Source organism: Dermacentor silvarum, chromosome 8 (genome assembly GCF_013339745.2).
Source record: "Dermacentor silvarum isolate Dsil-2018 chromosome 8, BIME_Dsil_1.4, whole genome shotgun sequence".
Classification (NCBI taxonomy): domain Eukaryota; kingdom Metazoa; phylum Arthropoda; class Arachnida; order Ixodida; family Ixodidae; genus Dermacentor; species Dermacentor silvarum.
In genome coordinates, this window is record NC_051161.1 from 25,272,735 (window position 1) to 25,295,833 (window position 23,099).

General features: G+C 46.4%; 1 protein-coding gene across 3 annotated transcripts in view; it reads right to left on the reverse strand.

Annotated features, from left to right (window-relative positions):
* Window positions 1–5,536: 5,536 nt before the first annotated feature.
* LOC125947593 (uncharacterized) overlaps window positions 5,537–23,099 on the reverse strand; it is a 127,748-nt gene continuing 110,185 nt past the window's right edge. For 2 of the 3 annotated variants that reach the window (XR_007468417.1, XM_049672691.1), the window contains exons 2-3: window positions 7,103–7,125; window positions 5,537–5,901 (exon numbers count right to left, since the gene is read on the reverse strand). Coding sequence is in view for 2 of the 3 variants with exons in the window: in XM_049672691.1 (XP_049528648.1) it covers window positions 5,620–5,901; window positions 7,103–7,125 (305 nt within the window). In the remaining variant the exon portion in view is untranslated. Of the gene's footprint in view, window positions 5,902–7,102; window positions 7,126–8,326; window positions 8,741–23,099 lie in introns of those variants that run through there. The other variant, XM_049672690.1, reaches the window with a different exon arrangement.

A 23,099-nucleotide genomic window follows, 5' to 3' on the forward strand; every position in this document is an offset into this window, starting at 1 on the left:
CAATTTTAATAATTAAACAAAGAATTATATGTGGTGTTTAAGTCTGCAGCATAAACGTATCGCTAGCTTAGGTAATAATATTACCGAGGTTATACGCAATGAAGTACAATCAACATAACTTACTTGCAATATTCACAAGAAAAGAAAGACAGCGGATGTGTGCGACCTTGGCGAATTACAACCCGATTTCCAGCGAAGCTGTTTCTTTCGAGCAGCTGTAAGAGAACTTTCAGATTTTTGCAATTATATCGCATACATTAAAAGTTATCCGTATGTGACTGTTCCGTTTGAAACATCGCCCGCGTGTAATCCTTTGGACCACTTCTTGTTGGGAATTTTTAAAAGGGCAGCAATTCATCGACACACATGTTACTTCACCATAACATTTACCATGGGGTCCTCTCTCCACACACACACACACACACACACACACACACACACACACACACACACACACACACACACACACACACACACACACACACACACACACACACACACACACACACACACACACTTCAATCAACTTTCGCTAGATTTGATATCAGTTGAGCTCACAGTTCTTCCAGGGCAGCGGCATAAACTCTGCTTTGTTCGTAAAACTCATTCATAAAGCTCTGCATCGCTTCTTGCGTAATTTACTGCAGATGTCATAATTAGTCCCCTATCTTTGAAGTTTGCCTACATATTGCCCATGACGCGCCCTTTACTTTTGCCAAATATAAAAAAAAAGTGTCGTTTTTAGTTCACCGAGGACATCGCTGAAACCAAATCGGAACGTGTTATACGCCTGAAAATAGGGAAGGAAAAACGAAGGGTCGGAAATTATTTGCAACGGTTCTAACAGTACCACGAGCGTAACAATTCTGTCGCAAATTGTATTTTTTTTTCTACAAAAGCTGTCTTTGTTTGATTTAACCGCATTTAACGTCGCACAGAGAGATTCGATAGCGTATCACCAACTTTCGCTAAATTTGGTCTTGGTGGCATTTATAGTTCTGCCAAGGCAGCGGGCTCAATTGTTTCCCGCTCGTTAGACACACTCATAACACGCTAGAGTGCTTGCATACGTAATTTATTGCGAAAGTCATAATTACCCATCTACCTTGAACTTCACCTGCACGTCACCTACTAACTTGTCCTTACAGTCACCAAACATAACGAAGCTGCCTTCTTTTGTTCAATGAGGACACCTCGCGAACCTATAACACACATGAAAAAGTAAAACGAAAAAAAAAAAGACGAGGGTTCAGTAATTATTCTTAACGTTTCTAAATAAGCCAGAAACGTTAAAACTACGCTACACATTACACTTAAAGTGCTGCCTATTCCTTCGAAGTATAAAATATCGAAGACGCAGAGTTCTCTTTGGACATTGGTAAACCTAGCTAATAACTGCAGCGTGATAATTTCAAATACTTTCTTTAAAATTTTTAATCAGTATTTGATCAACACACATTTACCACCCCACATAAATTTGGCGTATTATTCCCCCATTGTTCACAAAGTTCGACCTGTTGTAAATGCAATTAGGCCAGTGCAGCCAAGTTTTACACCGCTCGTAAAACAGACTAATAACGATATGGATCATTTGCATGCGTATTCTATACTGGAAAATGCGCATTTAGCCCACCCATTTGAAACATTCCCTAACACACTACCCATATCATCTGCCCCTAATTTAGCCAAGGTATAAACAAGATGCCATAATTATCCCACCGAGGACACCGGAGAAACAAACTACGAATCTGGTATGAAGCCCGAAAACACATGGAGAAACGAGGGTTTAATAATTATCTGCAACACTTGCATTTAAAGCAGAAAAGGGCAAGTTTCGCAAAGAATCGCGCTTAAATTCTGTCTATTTTACGGAATTGCAACCGTCTCTCATGCTGTTGATTTAGGAGCCTGGGAAACATTTCGATTAGCGGCAGTATGACACACTTCAACGCTTCAATGAGTAACATTACACAGTAAAATTTTCGGTACACGACACCAAAAGAGGCCCTCGACTCTTCGAAATATGAAATATCGGCTGTTATTGCTGCTGCTGGGAAACAAGTAATATAGTGTAGCCCTTACTTAGGAACAGACTGAAAATGAAAGTGAGATACCTTTGGGAAAAAAAAAAAAAAAAAAAAAACAAGAAAACAAGCCAGTGTTCTACTGGTATTGAAATGCCTGCACATTCGACCAAGGTCACTTTCACGAACATTCCTACGATAAGTCGTTATTACTCAATGAAATTCGGCAGTTACACCTGTAACAAGTTTGATTAGATTTTTCATGTTGAAAGACTGCAACGGCTATGTAGGCTATATCTCTGGACAGAGATTAAATAGTTCCAGCATTTGATAATCCAACGATCTTAAGTCATTAGGCGCACCAGTCGTTGGGCGCGGCCGATTATAATACTTTATCCGGACCTCCAAGTCACCCAAAAGTTAAATATATCAAGCTGATTGAGTTTTCAAATACGAGTACAGCGGTCCCAAAAAACTGGGCATGGTGCAAGTAGCGCAAGCTGACATTAGTTAGGGCGGGAACTGCCCAGCGCTAGGCCCTCTCCGCAACGCGAGCGTGTATGGCGAATACCGCGCGTCGTCCGCTACAGTGCGGGTCGAGGAGGCACAAAAGACAATCCTCGCTGCCCAAGCAGGGAAGTTGCACGTGACGTCAGTTCCTGCCTTCCGGTTTTGCGTCCGCCATTACCGAGCACATACGTCGTGGTGCCGGAGCAGCGGAGCTGTGTTTACGTCCGTGCGGCGGATCATTTTGCTTTGTGCGTACGCTTTAATCAATTGCCTTGCGCGCATGGCGAAGGAGCATTGTGCAGGACTTTGTCCTGCATACTTTGATGAACTTGTGGGACCAACGCGGGCCAGGTACAAAGAAAAAATCGCCCTATGTGACGGCGTGGATCCATATCGGCTACCAGTTGGTGCGCAAGCCGCTGTTAATGCAAGCCTGCTACCACCGGTTACCCATGTTGACATTATAAATTATCTCGTGTTATCAACAAAATACATTATAAATTATCTCGTGTTATGTTTCATTAGATCAGATGAAGGCTTACAAGTCGCTCGACTCGCACAACTACTTTACGAGCGGATGGGTCCGGAACCTAATTGCCAAGAAGTTGCCGTCTAAGCGAGTTGTCTTGCTTAGCCAGGTGAGTTGAATGCACTCATTTCATAGCTGTGATAAAAAAAAAACAGCAATAACCACATAAAGGATCGACATACATCAGCCTAAGTGAAATTGAAGCTTCAACTCGCGTCGGCCACGCAGCTATGTCGCCGAGCGGGGATAACGTACACCGAATTTCACAATCTGGATCAGAAATGAGCCAACGCAGAGTGAAAGCAAAAAAAAAAAAAAAAAAAAAAGACACACACACACTCCTGTTTTCCTGCTTTCCGTTAAAGGAAAGCAGCTTTAGTGTGTCTACTGCCAAACTGTATTTTTTACTGCCCCTGAGTCCCTGTTCTTTTCCTTAAATTACTTGGGATTACCTGCAACGGGAGCACGACAGCTGCTTTCAAAACTTGTGCATGATAATTACCAGCTTTGTGTCAGCCAACAACACTGCAAACAGCAATTGTGGTGCTCAGTCACCACATTTTTTTTTCTTTGCTTTGCAGCCGAACACGAGAATGAACAACTGTTGTGAGGAATAGAAAAAACAAAAACGATTTCGTGTGATTGCTGAGAGAAAATGAAGGAGGCTGTGACCGAAATTTTGTTTTGACTGTTTCTCTGCAGGTAAACCATTATTGAGGTCCTTCCTGTTGATGCGCGCAAGCCAAGTACCTCTCCGCTTCTCGGACAGCGCCTTTGTGCGGTCGCACTGATTTTTTATTACCTCAGGCAAACAGTACATCCCCGAGTCTGGTCCCTTTTCATGCGATTTGCACTTACTTCTCGTACTGCAGCCAAATATTGCACAAATCGCCATTGCGACGTACGGCGTCGACGGGAAATGAGAAATCCGCATAGCTTGGCGCTGTGTCGTCTGCCGCAATGTGCTCGGTAATGGCGGCGCCTTGCGAGATCGTATCCCAGAGTTCCGCGGTGTGACGTAGTTGCAAAAGCATTACTTACGTGGCCACTCTATTCGGAAAGAAAATTTAGCTTCAGCTGTAGTTTTGTTGGACTCCAGCGTGCAGCCGGAAGTGCCCGCTTTCAAAAATGGGAGGGGGGGGGGGGGGTCGACTGCAGCAAGTGGAGCATGCAGCGAATGTATTGAATCCTGAGCATGCTGTATTTCGCAATTCTATTTCTTCCGATTTTTAACTTTTAATTTTTTTCCTCGGCGCTGTGGCTTAGCCGTTAGTTTTCTCTCAGTCTCTCTCTCTCTCTCTCTCTCTTTTTTTTTTTTTTTTTTTACGGTTTCTGTTGTATTCGCGAGTTGCATTTACTGTATAGCTATTGTTTCTTCGTTGCTATGTACCTATGCCATTGTTCATTTTGTACATTTCAGCGCATCTTAGTTGACCCTTCATTGTGTACCAATGCCCCTCCTGCAAGGGGCCCTACAAGTCCTGCAGCATTCTCTAAATTGATGAAATCAGTGGGAATTTTGCATTAAACGTGAGAGCAATGCGTTAATATTACATCGCACATCTTTCAGGTCCCGGATCCACGATTTAAACCACGTGCACCACATTGCAAAGTTCACCACTTCGTTCACCACTTTCTGCTTCGAGGAACGAAGTGCAACTGAGAGTGGTCCGCAGCAAACCACCATCAGTCACACTATATATATTATAGTCAATGTAGGGCCCATCGATTTCCTTTCTTCTCGTTCATATATATATCAAATTTTTACCTGACGCCCCTATTTAATTAGCTCTTCTGCCGGTGAAATTTCTTTTGACATGCGATGTTTATTCCTTGGTGATATTACATTACTTTTAAATCAAGAACAAACGTGCACCATCGTGTCTCTGTCCGTTTTCCTTTGAATCAAAAACGGTGTTTTACGGCCAGGTTCTAAGCGATTGCAAGCATAACAACAATGGCGCCCACGTTGGGCTGTCGGCGTAAAAAAAATGAACGACGTGATAGCGCTGGGAATGAAAATTGAGGACGGTATAATGTGAGGATTCCTTTTCCTCCATTCCATGCTTATCTTACCATCCACCGTTCACATCCTGCCGATTCCGGTGATCACATGGGCGGAACGCTGCCCTGACATCTAACGACGCACGAAAATGATTGGAATACAATCGTTACTATATACCGGCCTGGGTCTGGCGAGGCAGTTCCATGGACAATATACAACATTATACGCATGTTTCGTGGGTGACAACCAGCTGAAAAGAGGACGTCCTCTTTTCAGCTGGTTGTCATCCACGAAACATGCACGGCTGTACAGCCGTGCAAGTTTCCTTCAGCAAATGCCAGCTGATATCCCACCAGCGTCATCTTTCCCGCCCCACTATAACTTGTATGATCGTACTATTCGTATCATTTGAGCGGTCAGTACACAGTCGTCTGGAACTAACAGTTCGTGGCGCCCAACAATGGCTGAAGAAACAAACTTTTGTCTTTGTTTTTTATTCAAATCGAACCACGCGTAAATCCCATTTCCCGGAGCTTCCAACTACGGTCCTGTCACGGGTTCATGCCAGGGAGCGAGTTGACAATGTCGTTGATGTTCGGTACTCCGGTCGGAAATCCAGGGGGGAGGGCGGTGGGCATTCCGGTAGGGAACGCTGTGGGCAAGTTGGGCGGCATCGTCACGATGCCGGCGACTGCCGAAGCGGCCGCTCCAAAGTCCGGCACTGTCACGCCCGCAGGTAGGGTGCCTCCCGGAAGGAGGTTGGTCCACTGGTCCAAGCCCGGGATCACTGGTCCAGGCGCGGGAGTTTCTTCGTCCCGTCCGGGCCGCGAGTTCTGAGCCCACGTGACAGAGCCTTAGCAATTCAGTCAAACTGTACAATTATAGTCTTGATATCTTCCTCAGCTTCGACGAATACAGCTGATAGACATAATCGCCTCTCAAGTCAGATTTTATTAGCGAGCTTTAGAAATAGCGCACCCGAGCGTGTACTTGCGTTCCCTGAGCCCCACGCGATGCTTGTGTTCTTTTGTACTCCTTTTTACGTTCTCTTGCACGCCCGGTGGTTTGCGTCTGCTAACTTCAGGTGTGCAAAAACCTAAAACTACCTCTTACGTTCTATGTTATGAGCGTGCTTTTAAAAAAATATATATTCTAGTTAGATACTGAAGGATGTATGTCCATTTGCGTAGGGAAAGTAACAGTCTACTCATGTTCTTTGTCGTAAAAACGGCTTTTATTGGCCTAGGCACATAGATAAAGTTGTAATATCGCGCAATATAGGCTAACAAGTTGATGCTGCATCCCAGATTTTCATGCGATATCGCTGTATCCGAAAGGCACATCACGGTTGCTCTTCGTCATTTGTGATGACATAACGGAACTGATCAAATTGGTGTCAATTTTCGCCAAAGCTGGCGGCAAAGAATATGCTTAAACCACTTCGATACAATTGGGCATGCATCCGGTTTTACACCCGGGATGAATATTTTACGTAATCGCTTCCGAGTTAATTTTTGAACAAAGGATCGAAGGCAAGGTGCATTATACTTTACAGGGGGTCGCACGAGGATTTAAGCTGAAACATGAAAATCACAACACCCTAAGCGGAGTATCTTTCTTCACGTTTTACAAACGTTCATATATACTTGTGTACACAGCATCGCAACGGTCGCAAATTCACCTGCGGAGGGCGAGGCAGAAGTTGCAATCGTTTCTTTTTCGATAAATTAATCGCAGTAAAAATAGGACACCTGAAAACGTGCTATTACGCTAGCTTTTGCTGCAGAGACACTAAAAATTATTGCAGGAAGTATTACTCTCAGTTGTATCATGCCCCGTAACGGTTTCTTTTACTTTATTGCTGTTTTTACCTACGTCGCCACAGCCGGGTTTAGACAGCAGCAAAAATCGACCACAACAATCCAAGTTCGTGAAACATAACATTGTATCTGGAGCTGTATACGAAAGCTTGCGTTTACGCTGTAACTTATTGGGACTTCTAGGAGTTTTTAGAGCGTAGTCTGGGTAACGTACCTTCATCGGGCTTGGAGCAGCGCCTTGACAAAAGTAAAAAAGAAAACAATATTAGGGTGTGACAATGGACAATGCGCAAACGTCTGACAAATGTTGGAAATATGAACGTAAATTGGGATAAATTTAACCGCTCGTTCGGTTTTGTTCTCACGTCCTTTTATTGAATTATGTACGTATTAGCCAGATTCAAATAAGTAAACACTGAGCGACGTCACAAGGCTAGTACGACTGTGTTTATTATATTGTAGAAACGTCTGACTATACTGTGCTCTTATTCAACGAGATATATCATTCTTCGCGGACCCTTTCTGCAAACATGTACTGAACCATTTCAGAAGGCAGTAGGAAGGCCTTTTTTTTTTTCATCTTTTCTTCTTTTTCGCTTTCACGTATTGATTTTTTTGACTCACGTCGGCCCCACTACGAGGCCGAGTAATCCCACAAACATAATAAAATAAGTAAAAGGGAAGAAAGAAAAAAAATATTGTTTAACGTTAGACGGTTGCACTGTCAGTCCAGCCACACCGTGGAGAAGGCGATATCTACAGAGGAGCTAATAACGCTTTACTTATTCACTTAGCACACATTCGCACTTCGTACGAAATTGAAGCCAAATATTACTGAAGTTATGTCCGCTTAGCAAATAGCGCCACTTATTTCGCGATATCCATGCACAAAATCTGCAGAAAAAAATGCATTGGCGTTACAGTTAAGATCATACTAAGTGCTTTCATACTAACTAACTGATCTACTAACTAACTGATCATACTAACGCTTTTGGAAGACTATGAGCTGGGATTCCACTGTATATCCTACCCCAATATTTATATTTCCTATCCGAATATCTCGAAAGTGGAGCTATTCGTACGACTCCTGCTAAGCAAACGTGACTTCGCTACGGTCACGCTTCAGTTTCGCATCTGCAACGCATGTACCTAAATGTAATATAATTACGAAGCTAATTAGTGAGTATATTAATTAGTTGACTAGACATTTCGATTTCTGACGCGGGTATTCTTACGCCTCTTCCATAAGCGTGCCTGGTAAGGTAGAAAAACAACGCTATCGTTTTTTTTTTAATCTTCTCAAACTAAAAAAAAGAAAAAAGAAAAAAAAAAACAGGTGGCATATTTCGCGCAAAACATGACAACATGCGTCGACGATCCTTCGCCGCAGCAGTACAGGTAGCAAGAGTCTGAGTGTCCCCCAATCGAGAGACCTTACCGACTGATGAACACAAGAGGACAGCGACCACACCGACGGCGACTGCGAATCTAGTCATTGTTGAACGTAGCTTCCGCAAGTCTTGCCTGGCTGTGGCATCGAGCTCGCTTCGCTATTTTATATAGGCCGTGTGGCTTGCAGCTAGGGCGTATGCGATGAAGATGTAAGTGCAGACGGTAGGGGTCCCGCATCTTTGGCAAGTACTAAATGATGACAGGATGAGACAGTATATATCTACCTCTGTGCGGGCAGAGGAACTGCCTCTTTCAAGCAACTGCGGTGCCCTATTGAGGCAGGTGTTCAGAATGTGGTTTTCTATCGCGACAGCTTTGCCTCGCTTTCGAGATGGCGGCGGGAGGGAAAAGGACCCACAAGTAATGAGAAAAGAGGCAGTAAGAGAAAACCACGGGATATATTTTACCTGTGGCAAGGCCCGATGAAGTTCGATGACAGCAGACACGCACTTGCACAACAGATTGATTCTTCTGCTTTTGTCTTCTTGACAAAAAAAAAAAAAAAAAAAAAAACGGCATTTTACTTCCTTGTTTCCTCAACGCCTATTGATTTATTTCTATAATTTCATGGCCCGAGGCAAAACTGGGGTTATTAAAGTTTCCAAGCCTGTCTGACGGCTCAAAGGCAGCGCGAAACTGCTTTAGATTACTTATATATAACTCTAAAGTTAACGCATACTTGCGCAGCAGTAAATCGACAACTTGAACGGGAAGAAATTGAGCAGGAGCAGCATTCCCACAGATTATCAGACACAATCGCAGGAAAAATCTATACTATTTGGCTTTAAAAGTTACTACATTTAACAATACCGTTACAGACTGCCCCAATAATTTTTCCCTACATTATTGCTTATGGTGCACGAACTTGTTTGTTGGTTTGTTTGAGAGAGAGAGAGAGAGAGAGAGAGAGAGACAGACTACAGATAGGTGCATTGCTAGGAATATCAATGCACCTGTTCACACTTGCTAATTAACAGCCGGAATTTACTTGTTACGCTGCGCAAAATGTTTACAAGTGTGCTGTCCTTGCCATGATGCCCAAAACGAGGTGCTACAACTGACGTCCTATTATGGTTATAGTTAAAGCAGCTACGACAGGGAAGCCTCAATCACTGAACGATATTTCTAACTCTCCGCCACATGTACGATCACTCGGTAAAGAGCTTTATAGATTAGGAGACGCAAACGGCTTGTCTACGCAAGAACCCGAACACTTTGCGAAGGTGTACTTTGCACTTCGCTTTCTGGGAACCAAGGAAACTTGCACGCACACGCGTGCCAGCGAGACGCAAATCATTTGCGCCTTCTAGTATAACGGTATGTATACCCATTAAACGATTTCGTAATTATACCCCATCTAAGCAGTCTGGGAAGTTCCCTTGCATTTCGTATCTCACCAATCTCTTCTCTTTCTTTCTGATTTTCTTTTTTAGCCCGGTATCACCTTAACCTTTCCCTTTCCCAGTGCGATGCCTCTACTTTATTCGGAGGCCTGACATTTTCACGGACACCATTCACGAACACCCAGTGGATGAATTATTAAATAAGAAAATATCTGCTTTGTTCGCAGAGTATTTAAAAGAAGAAAAAGGGTAAGTAAAGCAGAGCTTGAGACCACGGAAACCACACAAAGCAAGCTGAAAGAGACGAGGCGAACCTCGCCAAGGCCGGCTGATTGCGCACGTCTCTCAGGAAGCGCTACGCGGAGGATAAGGCGCCTTGTTCCCGTCCCACACGCTTCCGCTTCCTTGTTTCTCGGCGCACGCGGCTTGCGCATGCGCAAACGCGCATTCGCATACGCAACACACTCACACACGTGCGCTTTTTTGTCCGTCGTCGCAAACACGTTTCTTTGTCTTCGGCTGCCGCATATCCCGAGAGCACTTGATTTTCCCGCTTCTATTCTGCTCCGTTCGAGTCGCCTGTCCTTTCCCAGTGCCGTTTAATTAAATTATATTTTGCGGCTTTACGTGCCGAAACCACGATCTGGTTATGAGGCACGCCGTAGTGGGCGAACGCTGGATTAATTTCGACCACCTAGGGTTCTTTAACTTGCACCTAATTCTAAGTACGCGGGTGTTTTCGCAATTCGCCCCCATCGAAATGCGGCTGCCGTGGCCGGGGTTTGAACCCGCGACCTCGTGCTTAGCAGCCCAACGCCATAGCCCCATAAGCAACCACGGTGGTTCGCGGTGTCGTTTCAGAAAACGCGTTTTAAGGGACACTGAATAGCAATACTACAAATCAGTTCTGGAGAAATCTGGAAGGTACAGTAGAGTCACGAAAAACGTAGTGTGTGAAAATGGTGCAGACACAGTAGAGCGCATTTTGATGGCCTGTTACAGCATTCATCCAGAGATAAACGAGGCAGTAGTTACTTTTCTTTTTTCTTTTTTTTTTCGAGGAGGGCATAGCAATAAAAAAAATAATCTGAAAATGAGTGTAACTTCGCATTGTGCAGGAAATCCAGTAAGGCTATGTTTTTATAGCCGTCTAGACTCAGATTGCTGTAGTCAGTATGTCGGTCACTGCGGAGGCCCTAACCACTGCCCGAGGCTTCGGGCTCCAAGACAATATAGGAAATGTTAACGAATCTGGCGGTGGAAAATGGTAAAAGGTGGCTGACGTATTGTTGGCGTAAGGTCAGGGAACATGCGGAATGAAAATACATTGCTTTTTAGCGCAATAACTTTTTTCCAGGTTGGATGGTTTGCAAACATAAACCCACTGGTGATAAGGGCCGATAATGAACCCAGAAAGGTAAACCTAACGGCCTTGGTAGCATGAGCCACCGCCCCGTTTCAAAGGGGATGCTTATAACATCCGTCAATCTATCCACCTGGGTATTTAGTATCTCACTAAATACCCAGAAATACTTCAGAGAGACAAGAAAAACAAATGTCAAATTAGCTAGATTGATAGACTACATGTATAGAACGCCGAACAGGCCAAGCTTAACCGTAAACGGAGCCTTGGTAAGCAAGAAGATGTTGACCTGTGTTGTTATAAATGTTGACTTTTGTTGTCATAAATGTTGACCGGTGTCTTCTCTGGGTTATGGTTAATAGTATTTTTGACAAAGAAAGTTCACATTGCATCTGAACGTGCGCAAAACGCTCAAGCTGGCAACTTTTTAAAATTTTTCTGTCCTCCCCCCCCCCCCCCCTAAAAAAAAAAAAAGAAAATGGTTCAAAATGGTACAGTACATTGAAATCTGAAATTTATGACGTGGCATATACCCCACACGGCACTGCGGTGTGAGAGAGAAGTTCAAGAAGGAAACAATCCTCTACATTTTTCTGTGCCAGTAATAGCCAACCATCTATAGCCCCAAAGAAATACGTACTATGTTTCGTGTGTTGTGTAGAAGTCCTGCTTACACGTAATGGTATGTTTAATCTCGTGCATAATATACAGCTTCCGTCATATGTATGCATGAGAAAAGAAAGACACAACACGCAGCGTATGGTCATTAGCAGCCAGCTTGATATTGCTTGGATTTGTGATTGAACATCCAGGATGTGAATTACAACGAATGAGTGAATGAATGACACTGGAGAGTCATGCAAGCGTTGCAGTCCTCGCTCACCCGCTGCGGTGGCCATGTGACTATGGCTTTCGGTTGCTCAGCTCGAAGTCGTGGTTTCGATTCCCGGCCGCGGTGGTTGCATTACGATGGGGGCAGTGTGCAAAAAGACTCGCGTCCTTAGGCTTTAAAGGACCTGAGCGGTCCAAATCAATCCAGGGCCCCAAACTACGGCGTCACTCAAAGCCCCTTGCTAATTAAGGACATTAAACCCAATTTCTTTCACGGTGTATAAATCTACGTCATGATTCGAATCGCTTTGGACCACACGAGGCAAATTCCAAGGATTGTCCCAAACAGATCATAGAAGGGAAAATATCGAACCGAATGGGCAAGACCAGTATGTCGCATAAAAAGGCGGTAGCGTCAGTGAACCATCGAAGGAGGCAGTCGCGTCGTCGACGTGGACAAGCTATAGGTCCAAACGAGAGCATCCCGACTTCAGCTGCACTTGCCCAGCAGGAGGTGGCTGAATCGGCGTCGGTTGATAGTCTCGAGTCATCGAGTCAAGCGAGCAACGCAAGCCCAAACTCGAATGTATGGCCACGCTTTCCGCCGCAGACATGGACGTTGTAATGTTCGCATGAGCGACAACAGCGCGCCGAGGCATCCTCATCGGGTTCTCTCATCAAAGCCATGCTGCGGCAAATAATCGACGCCCTGCAGCTGATACTCTCTAGTTTAAGTACGAACAGCTACGAAAACTATGCACGCTATATACAGCCTCCTGGCCACGCAGTTGTATACAGCCGCGATAATCATATACTGTGAAGGGTGCACGTTGCACGGAAGCAGTTTATACTGCACGGCTCTTATGATCGACTTCACCATACCACTTTCCTTCCTCCTCACACCGTGTTGTTCCCCCAGACCCTTTCCCCAGAGTGGAGTAACAGGCTAAAGGCCGACCTCTCCAAATTTCTGCCATTAAGGTTCCTTGCTCTCTATCCCTCTTAAAACCCATCAATCAGAACTGCCTGTTGTATTATGTCTGTGCGCAGAAGGTGTGTCTATGCCAGACAAATTAGTGCTACACCTTTGTTAGAAGGTGGGCTTCAATGTTAAATGGGCGTCATTGCGAGTGAACGACGATCTAATGTCATCTTTGTCAGCCTTGACGATCAAAACGTAAGCTTTGCATCTCCATAACCGAATGTGGGTGCGTCACAGAAGATCTCGCAAAGCGTGCTGGAAAATTATTCGCGCATAATTGACGCGCACACGCGCAGAGCTTTTGATGAGCGTAAGCGAAGTGGTTCGGTATCACGACAGAGCAGCCCATGCAGATCGTGATGCCTTCGTTAAATGCTCCAGCGAGCGATTCCACAAAAACAAGCGAAGGTCGCACGATCCTGGCAAGCGAACACAGCGGATGCTTTTTTTCTTCTTTTCTTGTTGTTGCTTTAGAAATTAGCGATCACAATTTAGAGAAAAAATAACATCGTGGTACAGGACGCCGCGTTGCCTTTGGCACGGTATTGAAATCGTTGTGCTGAAAATTGTCAATGCTGAAACAGCGACATGATAACATTAGCGAGGCAACAGCTAGGGTTGCAAAATCCAACGACTCCATTAAAAATTTTGATTGGTGAGATGCGAGGCTGTTAGGGGAAGGGAAAGAGTGTCGCAAGGAGTAGAATAAAGATAATTTGACTTGTCACGCAATGACGTAAGCTGAGTCATTTGTTGCAACTTGAGCAACAACATCGTGGACAAAGAAACGAATCCGAGGTAAAAATGGTAAAACTAGCATTGGCGGCGCATTCATTCTTTGGAAATGATTGGCGACGTTAATGTGATTAGCAATCTATCGTATGACGGGTGTGTAATTGGTGATGATAAGTTTTATAAGCTGTTGTGATTATTATGAAGAGCGGCACATCATCATCGTCATCATCATCAGCCTATATCTATGTCCACTGCAGGACGAAGGCCTCTCCCTGTGATCTCCAATTACCCCTGTCTTGCGCCTGAAAATTTCCTGACTTCATCACCCCACCTAGTTTTCTGCCGTCCTCGACTGCGCTTCCGTTCTCTTGGTATCCATTCTGTAACTAATGGTCCACCGGTTATCCATCCTACACATTACATGGCCTGCCCAGCTCAATTCCCCCCCCCCCCCCCCCGCCCCCCGCTTAATGTCAACTAGAATATCCATATCGAGTTGCAAATATCCAGTGGACGTATTCTCGGACGATCCCTTTCAGCGATACTATCGCGTTCGCGTGACGTAGTGCTCAGCCAGCCAATCAGCTCACACGGTTTTGCTCAAACAGCCAATAAACGCCCACTGCAAGTGACATCGAGTGAACCAAATTGGTCCAACGGTCGGTTTCGAGCCTCAGCACACCAGTCCAGTACTCTACCCATTAGACCAGAGACCAGTGAGTGACCAAAATTGGAGAGAAAAAGAAAACGGTCAGACACCGACACAGACACAGTCACCGACTCTGTACAGACACCGACATCGACGCCAAGGGTTGCAGCGCGACGGCTCTCAATAAGCTCTCTGGTCAGGCTGGAAACGTCATCAGAATGATCATCTCCAACTGAAGAAGCGGGCTAGAGGAGGACAATGTTCTCAAAGCTTTCCAGGCCTTTTTCCTAAGCCACATCACCTATGTAACCCCCTACCTTAATTGGAGAAGGGCGGAGAAGGCCAAATTAGACGCGCTTATAAGAACGGGCCTCAAACGTATGCTGGGACTTCCCCAGTCCACGAGCACGGAACGACTACTGAAGCTAGGGCTCCATAACACGATATATGAAATTATCGAAGCCCACTCGGCGGCGCAGGTTTATAGACTATCGTCCAGCAGGTCAGGAGTCCGAATACTAGACGAGGCGGGCATTCGGCCCAGGCACGGCCCGGAGGATAAAGTCTGTCTACCAAAAAACGTTAGTTCCCTAATCAAGGTAGAGTCGATTCTGCGCAACATTCACCCAGTACACAACGAGGGCAGGAGACGCACGAGAGCTCAGGCAATCCTCAAACAGATCCCTCGACAGGGACTACACGCTCTATTCGTAGACGCCGCTAGATACGAAAGCGGAGACGCGTTCGCCCGGTCAGTAGTCAACGTTACTAGAATAAACTTGGTCAGTAGTGGACACGAAAGGCAATCTGGTTAATGCGGCCTCTGTGCGCCCCAATTCTACTAACGAGGCGGTGGAGGCGGCTATCGCCCTGGCCGTACACAGCGCACATTCTCCCCGCTTCGTCTTCTCGGACTCGCGCACAGCCGTTAGGTCCTTTTCGGCGGCGCCCGTATCGAAACGGGCGAATATGATTGCGATCAACACGCTCACTAATTTCGGTCAAATCGGCACGGAAGCATATTTTCACATTTCAAGGTTCCCGGCCCACCTGGGGGACTCGGTCCAACCACACGACTGCAACCACAACGAATAGGCTCACCGGCTGGCGCGCGATTTCACGACCCGCGCAGTCGTCAATGCCCTCCTCGTAACGAGGTTTGCATCCAGAAATACCCATTGTGCCCCTTTCACGAAATCGTCTCACACTACCGCTTGGAAAGGAGGTGCTTCTCTCCTCCTCACCCAAAACTAAACAAACCACAAGCTAGCACGCTCAGAATGCTACAAACCCGCACGTATACCCCACTCCGCGGTCCCTTAGCAGGATAGACCCAGACTTCCCGCAGTCGTGCCTCAAATGCAGAGCCGATTCATGCTGTTTTGATCACATGCTCTGGCTGTGCCCAGCCATAGAAAACTCTATACTTGCCACAAAGGAACAGTGGGAGGAATTCGCACGTACCCCACTCCGCGGTCCCTTAGCAGGATAGACCCAGACTTCCCGCAGTCGTGCCCCAAATGCAGAGCCGATTCATGCTCTTTTGATCACATGCTCTGGCTGTGCCCAGCCATAGAAAACTCTATACTTGCCACAAAGGAACAGTGGGAGGAATTCGCACGTACCCCACTCCGCGGTCCCTTAGCAGGATAGACCCAGACTTCCCGCAGTCGTGCCCCAAATGCAGAGCCGATTCATGCTCTTTTGATCACATGCTCTGGCTGTGCCCAGCCATAGAAAACTCTATACTTGCCACAAAGTAACAGTGGGAGGAATTCCCCAGAAGCGACAACCACCACATCCAACTCCAGGTAGTCCAGAGGGCCCACGACATTGCAACGGGATTTCGCCTCCCGATGTCATCGTGGACAGCTGTGCCCATCCCCCTGGCCACAGTTTCTCAGGACCAATTAAGGTTCTTGTCACCGTCACCGACACAGATAGACGCCAGAAAGTGTGTGAATCATCCTAAGAAGTCTAATCGCATTAAAAACCTCTCTTTAAAACAGGCCTTCTTCTTCCAAGCCAACATGATGATGAATATCAGCGACCGACGACAGCTGTATAGCTGGGTGAACTATGCTTAGCTGCTATATATACACACGGCAAGACAGCCGTTGAAAAAGCGGAGATACGTGCCAGCCGGCACCTCAAATGAAGTCATTAGTGGCGTATAGTGTCTGGAGGCTCGTTTTTCATCCTACGTAGACAAGCAGCGACAATCGTTCTGAGGCGCCGGTGAGAAAACTGAATAAATTTACACACATCTTCGTACGTATTTTCAATAGCCTAAAAACGTTTTTAAGCATTTTATGTAATTTATAACAGTATAAACGTAAAACGTATAGATGAGTAACGAGCGCCCGTCCCACGGAGCGAGAAAACTACATAAACATCTGGGCCAGAATTCACAAAAACTTCTTACGCTATAATTGTTCTTAAGAAAGAATTTCAGCCAATCCGGGTGCAAGTCATACTATTATCTAAGACGGCCGGCCAATGACAAAGATCACTTACGAAAAGAAAAGCTTTGTGAATCTAGCCCCTGACGCCCACTGTACTGGACATTCGTGTGCACAGTACCAAACCACCAAAGCGCAAAGGGAGAGAGAGAACATTTTCTATTTTTGATGTCCCTGGCTTAAATTAGCATAATCCCGCTATACGTTCAGGCATAAATTGGTGGCGCAGAATACATTGTGAAGACTCAACTGTACATTTAAACTGATCAAGAGTGTATATATTGTCACGTTGTAGTGATGGCGAAGAACACGGCAGTTAAAACTGTTTCACAAAACTAACTCTTTATTGGGCAACCTTGTGCCACTAATAGCAAGAGACAGTTATAGCACAACGAAAGCGGCGAGCGCAGTCGGCGATCGTCGAGAATCTGATGAACAGAAGTGCCAGCAATTTATACACGATTCGTCGAACCTTTCAACGTAATCGCTGGCGCACGCCAAAATTCTATAGAATGTACACCACTATTTTCGTCGCGCACTCAATCTGATTACTCAAGGCCTGGCGACAACATAACGCAACCGATAGAATCGGCTACAAGAATCGGGAATCTTCTGACACGTGCAGGCGCGTCCTGCGCCGAGCGACAACGGTTAACAATTGTTAGCCAGTGAAAAGCGGTCACCGAAGAAGCATGTTTATGCTGTAGATGTAGAGCCTTGGAGTTAGCCACACATACCCACGGTGGGGGATGGGCCATGGAACCGGTGGTTCGAAATAAAGTAAGACCGAAGAGGCGTAAAAGAATTCAAACAAAAAATTAACAATAGGTAGGTTAGGATCAAACGAAATAGATTGAAAAAAAAAATTGTTAAAATGAAGGATTAAATGGAGTCTAACGCTGAGTGCAGAGCGAGACACTTTTCGCTTTTCCTTTCTTTCTGAATAAAAATACTGCTGACAAAAACATGCGACCGGACGTTTTCTCGGGTCGACGCACGCTGCCGCCACCGTGAGGACAAAATTAAGGGCCTGACAAAGGCCGAAAATTCAACAGGGTACCAACGGTTTCGTTCAATGTAAGCGGTGTTTCACTACACTCGGACTCGTCGTGCTGCGTATACAAATGGGACGAGAGACGACAAGCGCGCCGTGGTGTATACGTAGCGCGCGGCCGGGCGCGTAATTACGATTCCCGGGCCGCCATGACTCCGCGTCGTTATGGAGATGCGATTCGCCGAATCGGCGTGCAGGCCTTGGCCGCGGCGAACGAAAGCTGCCCTCCTCGGCGCCCCCCCCCCCCCCTACCCCCCTCTCCCTCTGTCTGCATGCAGCGGCCAAAAAGTCGTCGCGTGACCGTAGAAACGTGACGTAGAAATTTGCATCTTCTCGCACCTGCCCGCTTACCGAAGCACGCAGAACGGAGCCGTTTAAGTTCACTTTTCTCTTACTTCGCTTTTTCTTCTTCTTTTTTCTCTTTTTTTTTTACAGCCGTGGTTGTTACGGGCTCTACTTAGCAGGCGTTAGTATATAACGTCTTCATGCAGGCAAGCTGCATGTTTTCAAACAATCGGGCACTGAGTACAAGGACAGCGAGTATACGTTTGCCCCTCTCTTTATCGCTGTTGATTGATTGATTGTTGATTGATTGATTGATTGATTGATTGATTGTATTCACAATAAACTTTTTTATCTGTTGTACCAACGCATCTGAATCTTTACCCCGAGTTCACTGCTTGAACAATAATTATTACCAAGTAACTTTAGAAACCCATGCATGTATATTAACTGTGCCTTTCAAGAAAATTGGCACCAATAGGGCTGGCTTTTTCTCCTTTTGACTGTGATCCGGGTCCCTTGTCGGTAACCGACTCGGAGGTACAGACGTTCTAGAGCCTGACTACCAATCACGAAATCGTGTTCTCTTGCCATGCTACAGAGCATTACCTTAGTAATGTGCTTACCTTAGTCATCCTCAAACCTAATTATAGGAGTTTGCCGGTTTAAGTGTACAATCATTTGTTCGGAGTCATATACAGCTTTCGTGAACAAAACAACAAAGTTTGAAAAAAAAAAAAAACGTCGAGACGTTTCTCGTTGGTCCTCATAACTAATCCTTCTCAGTCTAACAGCTTCAATACTTCTGAGCATGCAGCGAACAGCTTTCGAGATGCTGTGTCTCGTTGCTTGACGCTATTATTAATTGGTATTTATTTTTAATTCTATCGCTTTCTAATTAGTACTGCACTTTTTTGTGATTCTGTTCGCTTGCTGCACGCATTCTCCGGCTTTGCCTTTCTTTTTCTTTTTCTCGGCCACGACGTTGGTTATGCAAAAAATGCATCGAGAGACAGAACGGACGTTGTTTTTTCACCGGCTCGCACGTAGGCAATAAATCAGCGCCGCGTGCCAAACACGCGGTAAGCGGACGAGCGGCGTCAAATTTAACGGCCTCGTTGAGGCTGCACCCACCCTGAGAAGCCGGCTTTCTTCAACGCCCCCGAGCTGTGCCAAGAAGCCAGCGTCCCTGGGGATTTCCGCTGCCGTCGTGTTTTGACGACTGCCGTGAGTCGGTCGCTAGCCGCAGCTCTCTCGCGCCAACTTCGTCGCTCTATTCTCGGAGTGAAAGACGGAGATTCTCGAGAGAAGGAAAGAGCGCCCTTCTTTCCGAGCCCAGTTGTCGTCGTGACAGTCTAACTGCGTCGAAGACACACCGATACAGCGTTGATTTCGCAGTGGCGCAAAGAGGGAACAACGGTGGTTTTAGTGACGCAGACGATGAGTGCGAGGCAAGCTTCTCAGGGAGCAAGGCTACGCGGGACCCACTGGCGAACTGCCATCTTGCCACGTCTTTCTCTGTTTCTCTCTCTCTTTCCTTTCAGTGCAAAAGCTCAGAGGTGGTTTCGGTCGTGCTTTAAGGCGGGTGGCGAGGTAAGGAGGGGGGGTAAGTGGGGAGCCGTTTGTCTGGGGCGGTTATGTCATCCGCCGCAACCATCCTGCCCGTCTCACGGCGGTAGGTATCGCGCAACAAGAATTCCTTCCACTCGATTTAACTCGCCTGACGCATTGGAAGCCTTGAGGACAAAAGAAGGAGGGCCTAAAGAAATTGTAGACATTGATACAGGGAAAGGAAGCGAATGGGGGAGGAGAAAGACGGTTATGAGGAGTGAGGTGGAGGGTACAGATCATGGGCGTAAATGCGGTAGCCTGCGTTTTTATTCTGGCAGTTTTACAAGAAGATCTTGCGCTCACCATTCCTCTGTTTTGTTTACTCCGGCATCTGGCAGGGCCAGATGTAGTTCTCCGCGTCGCCCACTTTGTTGCACTCCATGCGACATGGACAAATAGCCCGACGCCCCCCATCTTCTATATCAACGCAGTACGAACCTATAGGAACAAGGCTAAGGCCAAAAGCTAAGTCACTAAGTTATGCGAATTTCCAGCACTTCTTTATAAAATTTCTGTACTGACTGCTTAATGCACTAAAGTGTCAACAGCGCTTAACTTTTTAATAAAATTTTTGCAAGCCTGATTTCGGTACTTGGGGCTTTAGAAACAGTCGTAGGGATGTCATCACAGTCCAGCTACACACGTTGGATAGGAAAACTGTTACGTAGGAAGGCTGTTTATTGCTATCAGTGTGATTCTCAGTTTTACCAGTGTAAAGCGTTATCGCTAGTTACACCTGCAGAAGCTGGCGTGCATGCATGTTACGAGACGGGCATTCGAGCGGTGAAACTGGAGATAGCGCGCTGCTGTACCTGTATCTTGGTAACGCTTGCGACGCGAGCGTAACGAAAACGACACGAAGACACGAAGAAGAGAACATATACACACAGACTCAACGCCGTGTTTGTGTTCATGTGTTGTTCTCGTGTACTCGTTCGTATACTGTTCGCGCTATATACGCGTACACTGCATTTTGTGTCTCGCTCACGAATCACGCCAGCAGACTGTTACCGCCGCCGTTAAAGCGAACAACCCCCTCCCCCTACAAAAACAAAAAAGTGACACGTCAAGCGTCTAGAAAAGTCTTGTTTAGAGTTGGATATACAGTTGAGAAATCGAGAGAGAGAGAGAGAGAGAGAGAGAGAGAGAGAGTTTAATGGAAACCGAAGATGTCAGTCCTGCTATATATTCAGGGCTTGCTACTTCAGATGAGGTGTTTGAGATGAAATGAAGAGGAAAACATTACAGGAGGTCGAGGAGACAGAATAAAAAATAAACGTAAATAAATAATTGAGAATAAATAAACAAATCAAGCCCAGACGACTAACAAAAGGTCAGAGAATGTCTATAAGACCTGCACAGGAATGCCCAGCAGTTTACGCTGTGAATTTCGCAAACACGAAAGAATAAATCTGGAGTCGGCGGGCAGAGGGACGTCTCTGCCGCAGGGGGGGTAGGAGGGGGGGGGGGGGGGGGAGGTGTATACACATAACACGGGCGCTCCCAGCCATAAAGAACACGCGCGGGGACGCCAGAGTCAAAATATAAACGCGCCTCCTCCACCTCGACTCTCGCCACCGTCCTTCCTGCAAGCCATGTCGCCGCTATCTACCGAGCGGCAAGCTGCGTCTGGCGTGGGACCTCGCACTGTTTTCTCTGGAGAGATTGAACGCGCCTCCGCGATCACGCTAAATCTGACACTGGCACGGTGGGATTCGAGCAGCACGAGTAAAAAAGAGTGAAAGAAAAAAAAAAGGGGGGGGGGGGGGTGAATAGGTTGCTGGCTAAACACCAAAGGCCGATGTTCTTTCTCGCACGGTTCTTGCGCAGGTTGGAAATGACTCACTATACGAAATGACGCACCCAAGCACGAACAGATAACCGTACGCGAAACTGGCCCTAAAGCGAGGCTTTAATCGGCGCCTTTGAAGTCGTGTTCGATTACAAACACTTGTTCTCTTGAGCGAGGCAGCAAGGTGTGAAAGACGTCACAAAGTGCGAAATGTTAAGGCAATGTTAAGCGTTAAGGCACAGTGTTAAGGTGGTGATTATTCTTGGCATTTGCTCTCAGGGAGACCTACGGTGCAAGAAAGCAGAGATAAAATGATACACGACGAGAATGATAGCAAACATAACACGTCCGTGCTTTCTGGTTTTCATGTACTCATTAACTTTCGTTCGTAGATGTTACTAGTGGTGACAGAGGGGGAAGCACCTTGTCGCTACAATGCTGTACCACATTGTCTCGTCGCCGACTGCCTTAGCATACGTAACCGTATCGCTTCTCCTGTTACACTGTTTGAAATAAACTAGAAACTCCTTTAACTACTATGCTTTTTCGTCAGTGGTCTACGAAACTTTCCAGAACTGTCAGTTTTTTATGGCGTCAGGCCCAACAATATTCAGGGGTCGTCCACTGTCCATATTGAATGAGACCATATACGCGAAGAGGTGTAAAGAAGTTAATGTCGGAGCCGATATGAACTTGCCTCCATTCAAATGCTCCCAAGATACACATCGGAGTTTATTCGGGAACATCACAGGCTGCCCCCTGTGCAGCTGACTGAACCTTTGTGCATGCATTGTTTCATAGTCTTTCGTTGCTCCACTGTGATTTATTGTGGAAAAGAACACTGTTCTTCCATAGATGGCTTTAGATGTACATTTGGATATCGGCGCCCTTTTAATTAAGACAAAAAAATGTCGCAGCTTCGCCCGAAAGGCGAAGCATCAATTGCGATAGCAAATTAGTAGAGAGCTATTCGGCAGTAGGGATAGTAGTTTTATCGGCTGCAGAAACTTGGACAGATTCGCTTACTAATTGAATTAACACGCGTGGTGTCGGCGCGCACAAGCAAACTTGAATCGATCACACTGAATGACCACAGACAACGACTGTCAAAACGCTGGCAGCAAGCGCAGCCGCCGCAGCGGGCGAAGGTTCGTGCGGTCTATCGCTTCAACGAAAACTGAGCGGCGAATGCACAGCCCATACAAAGGTCAGAGCCGTGTGGAGATAACAGACGGTGCGGGCGACCGCCACAGCCGCGGGCAAAGTACGAACACAGTTGTTGGCAGAGTAGAAGCTGCCTCCTCCCCATCCCTCCCACGCTGCCTTCCCGCTTTCTTGCTTTCGCGTGGGAGATTGAGTGGCCAGTTGCCCTTGCGGCCTGTTGCAAGATAAGCATTTGGTGCCGCAGCACAGCGTCGCCTCGCCTCCTTCCCTCCCATACCCCCACGGCCTTTCGCGCGACGGTTGCGTTTGTTTTCCGCCGCGCGTTCGCTCTCCGTGATAGCGCGCATCCCCCGCGCGCTTTCACTCGCGCATACGGCGCGCGGCGACGATTTTATCGCCCTTGGACTTTATACAGAACCTCACGGCGACGGCGACGCCAGAAATCTGGTTGAAGTGTGCATATAATTGCTATCGCAATAAAAGAAAGTGCA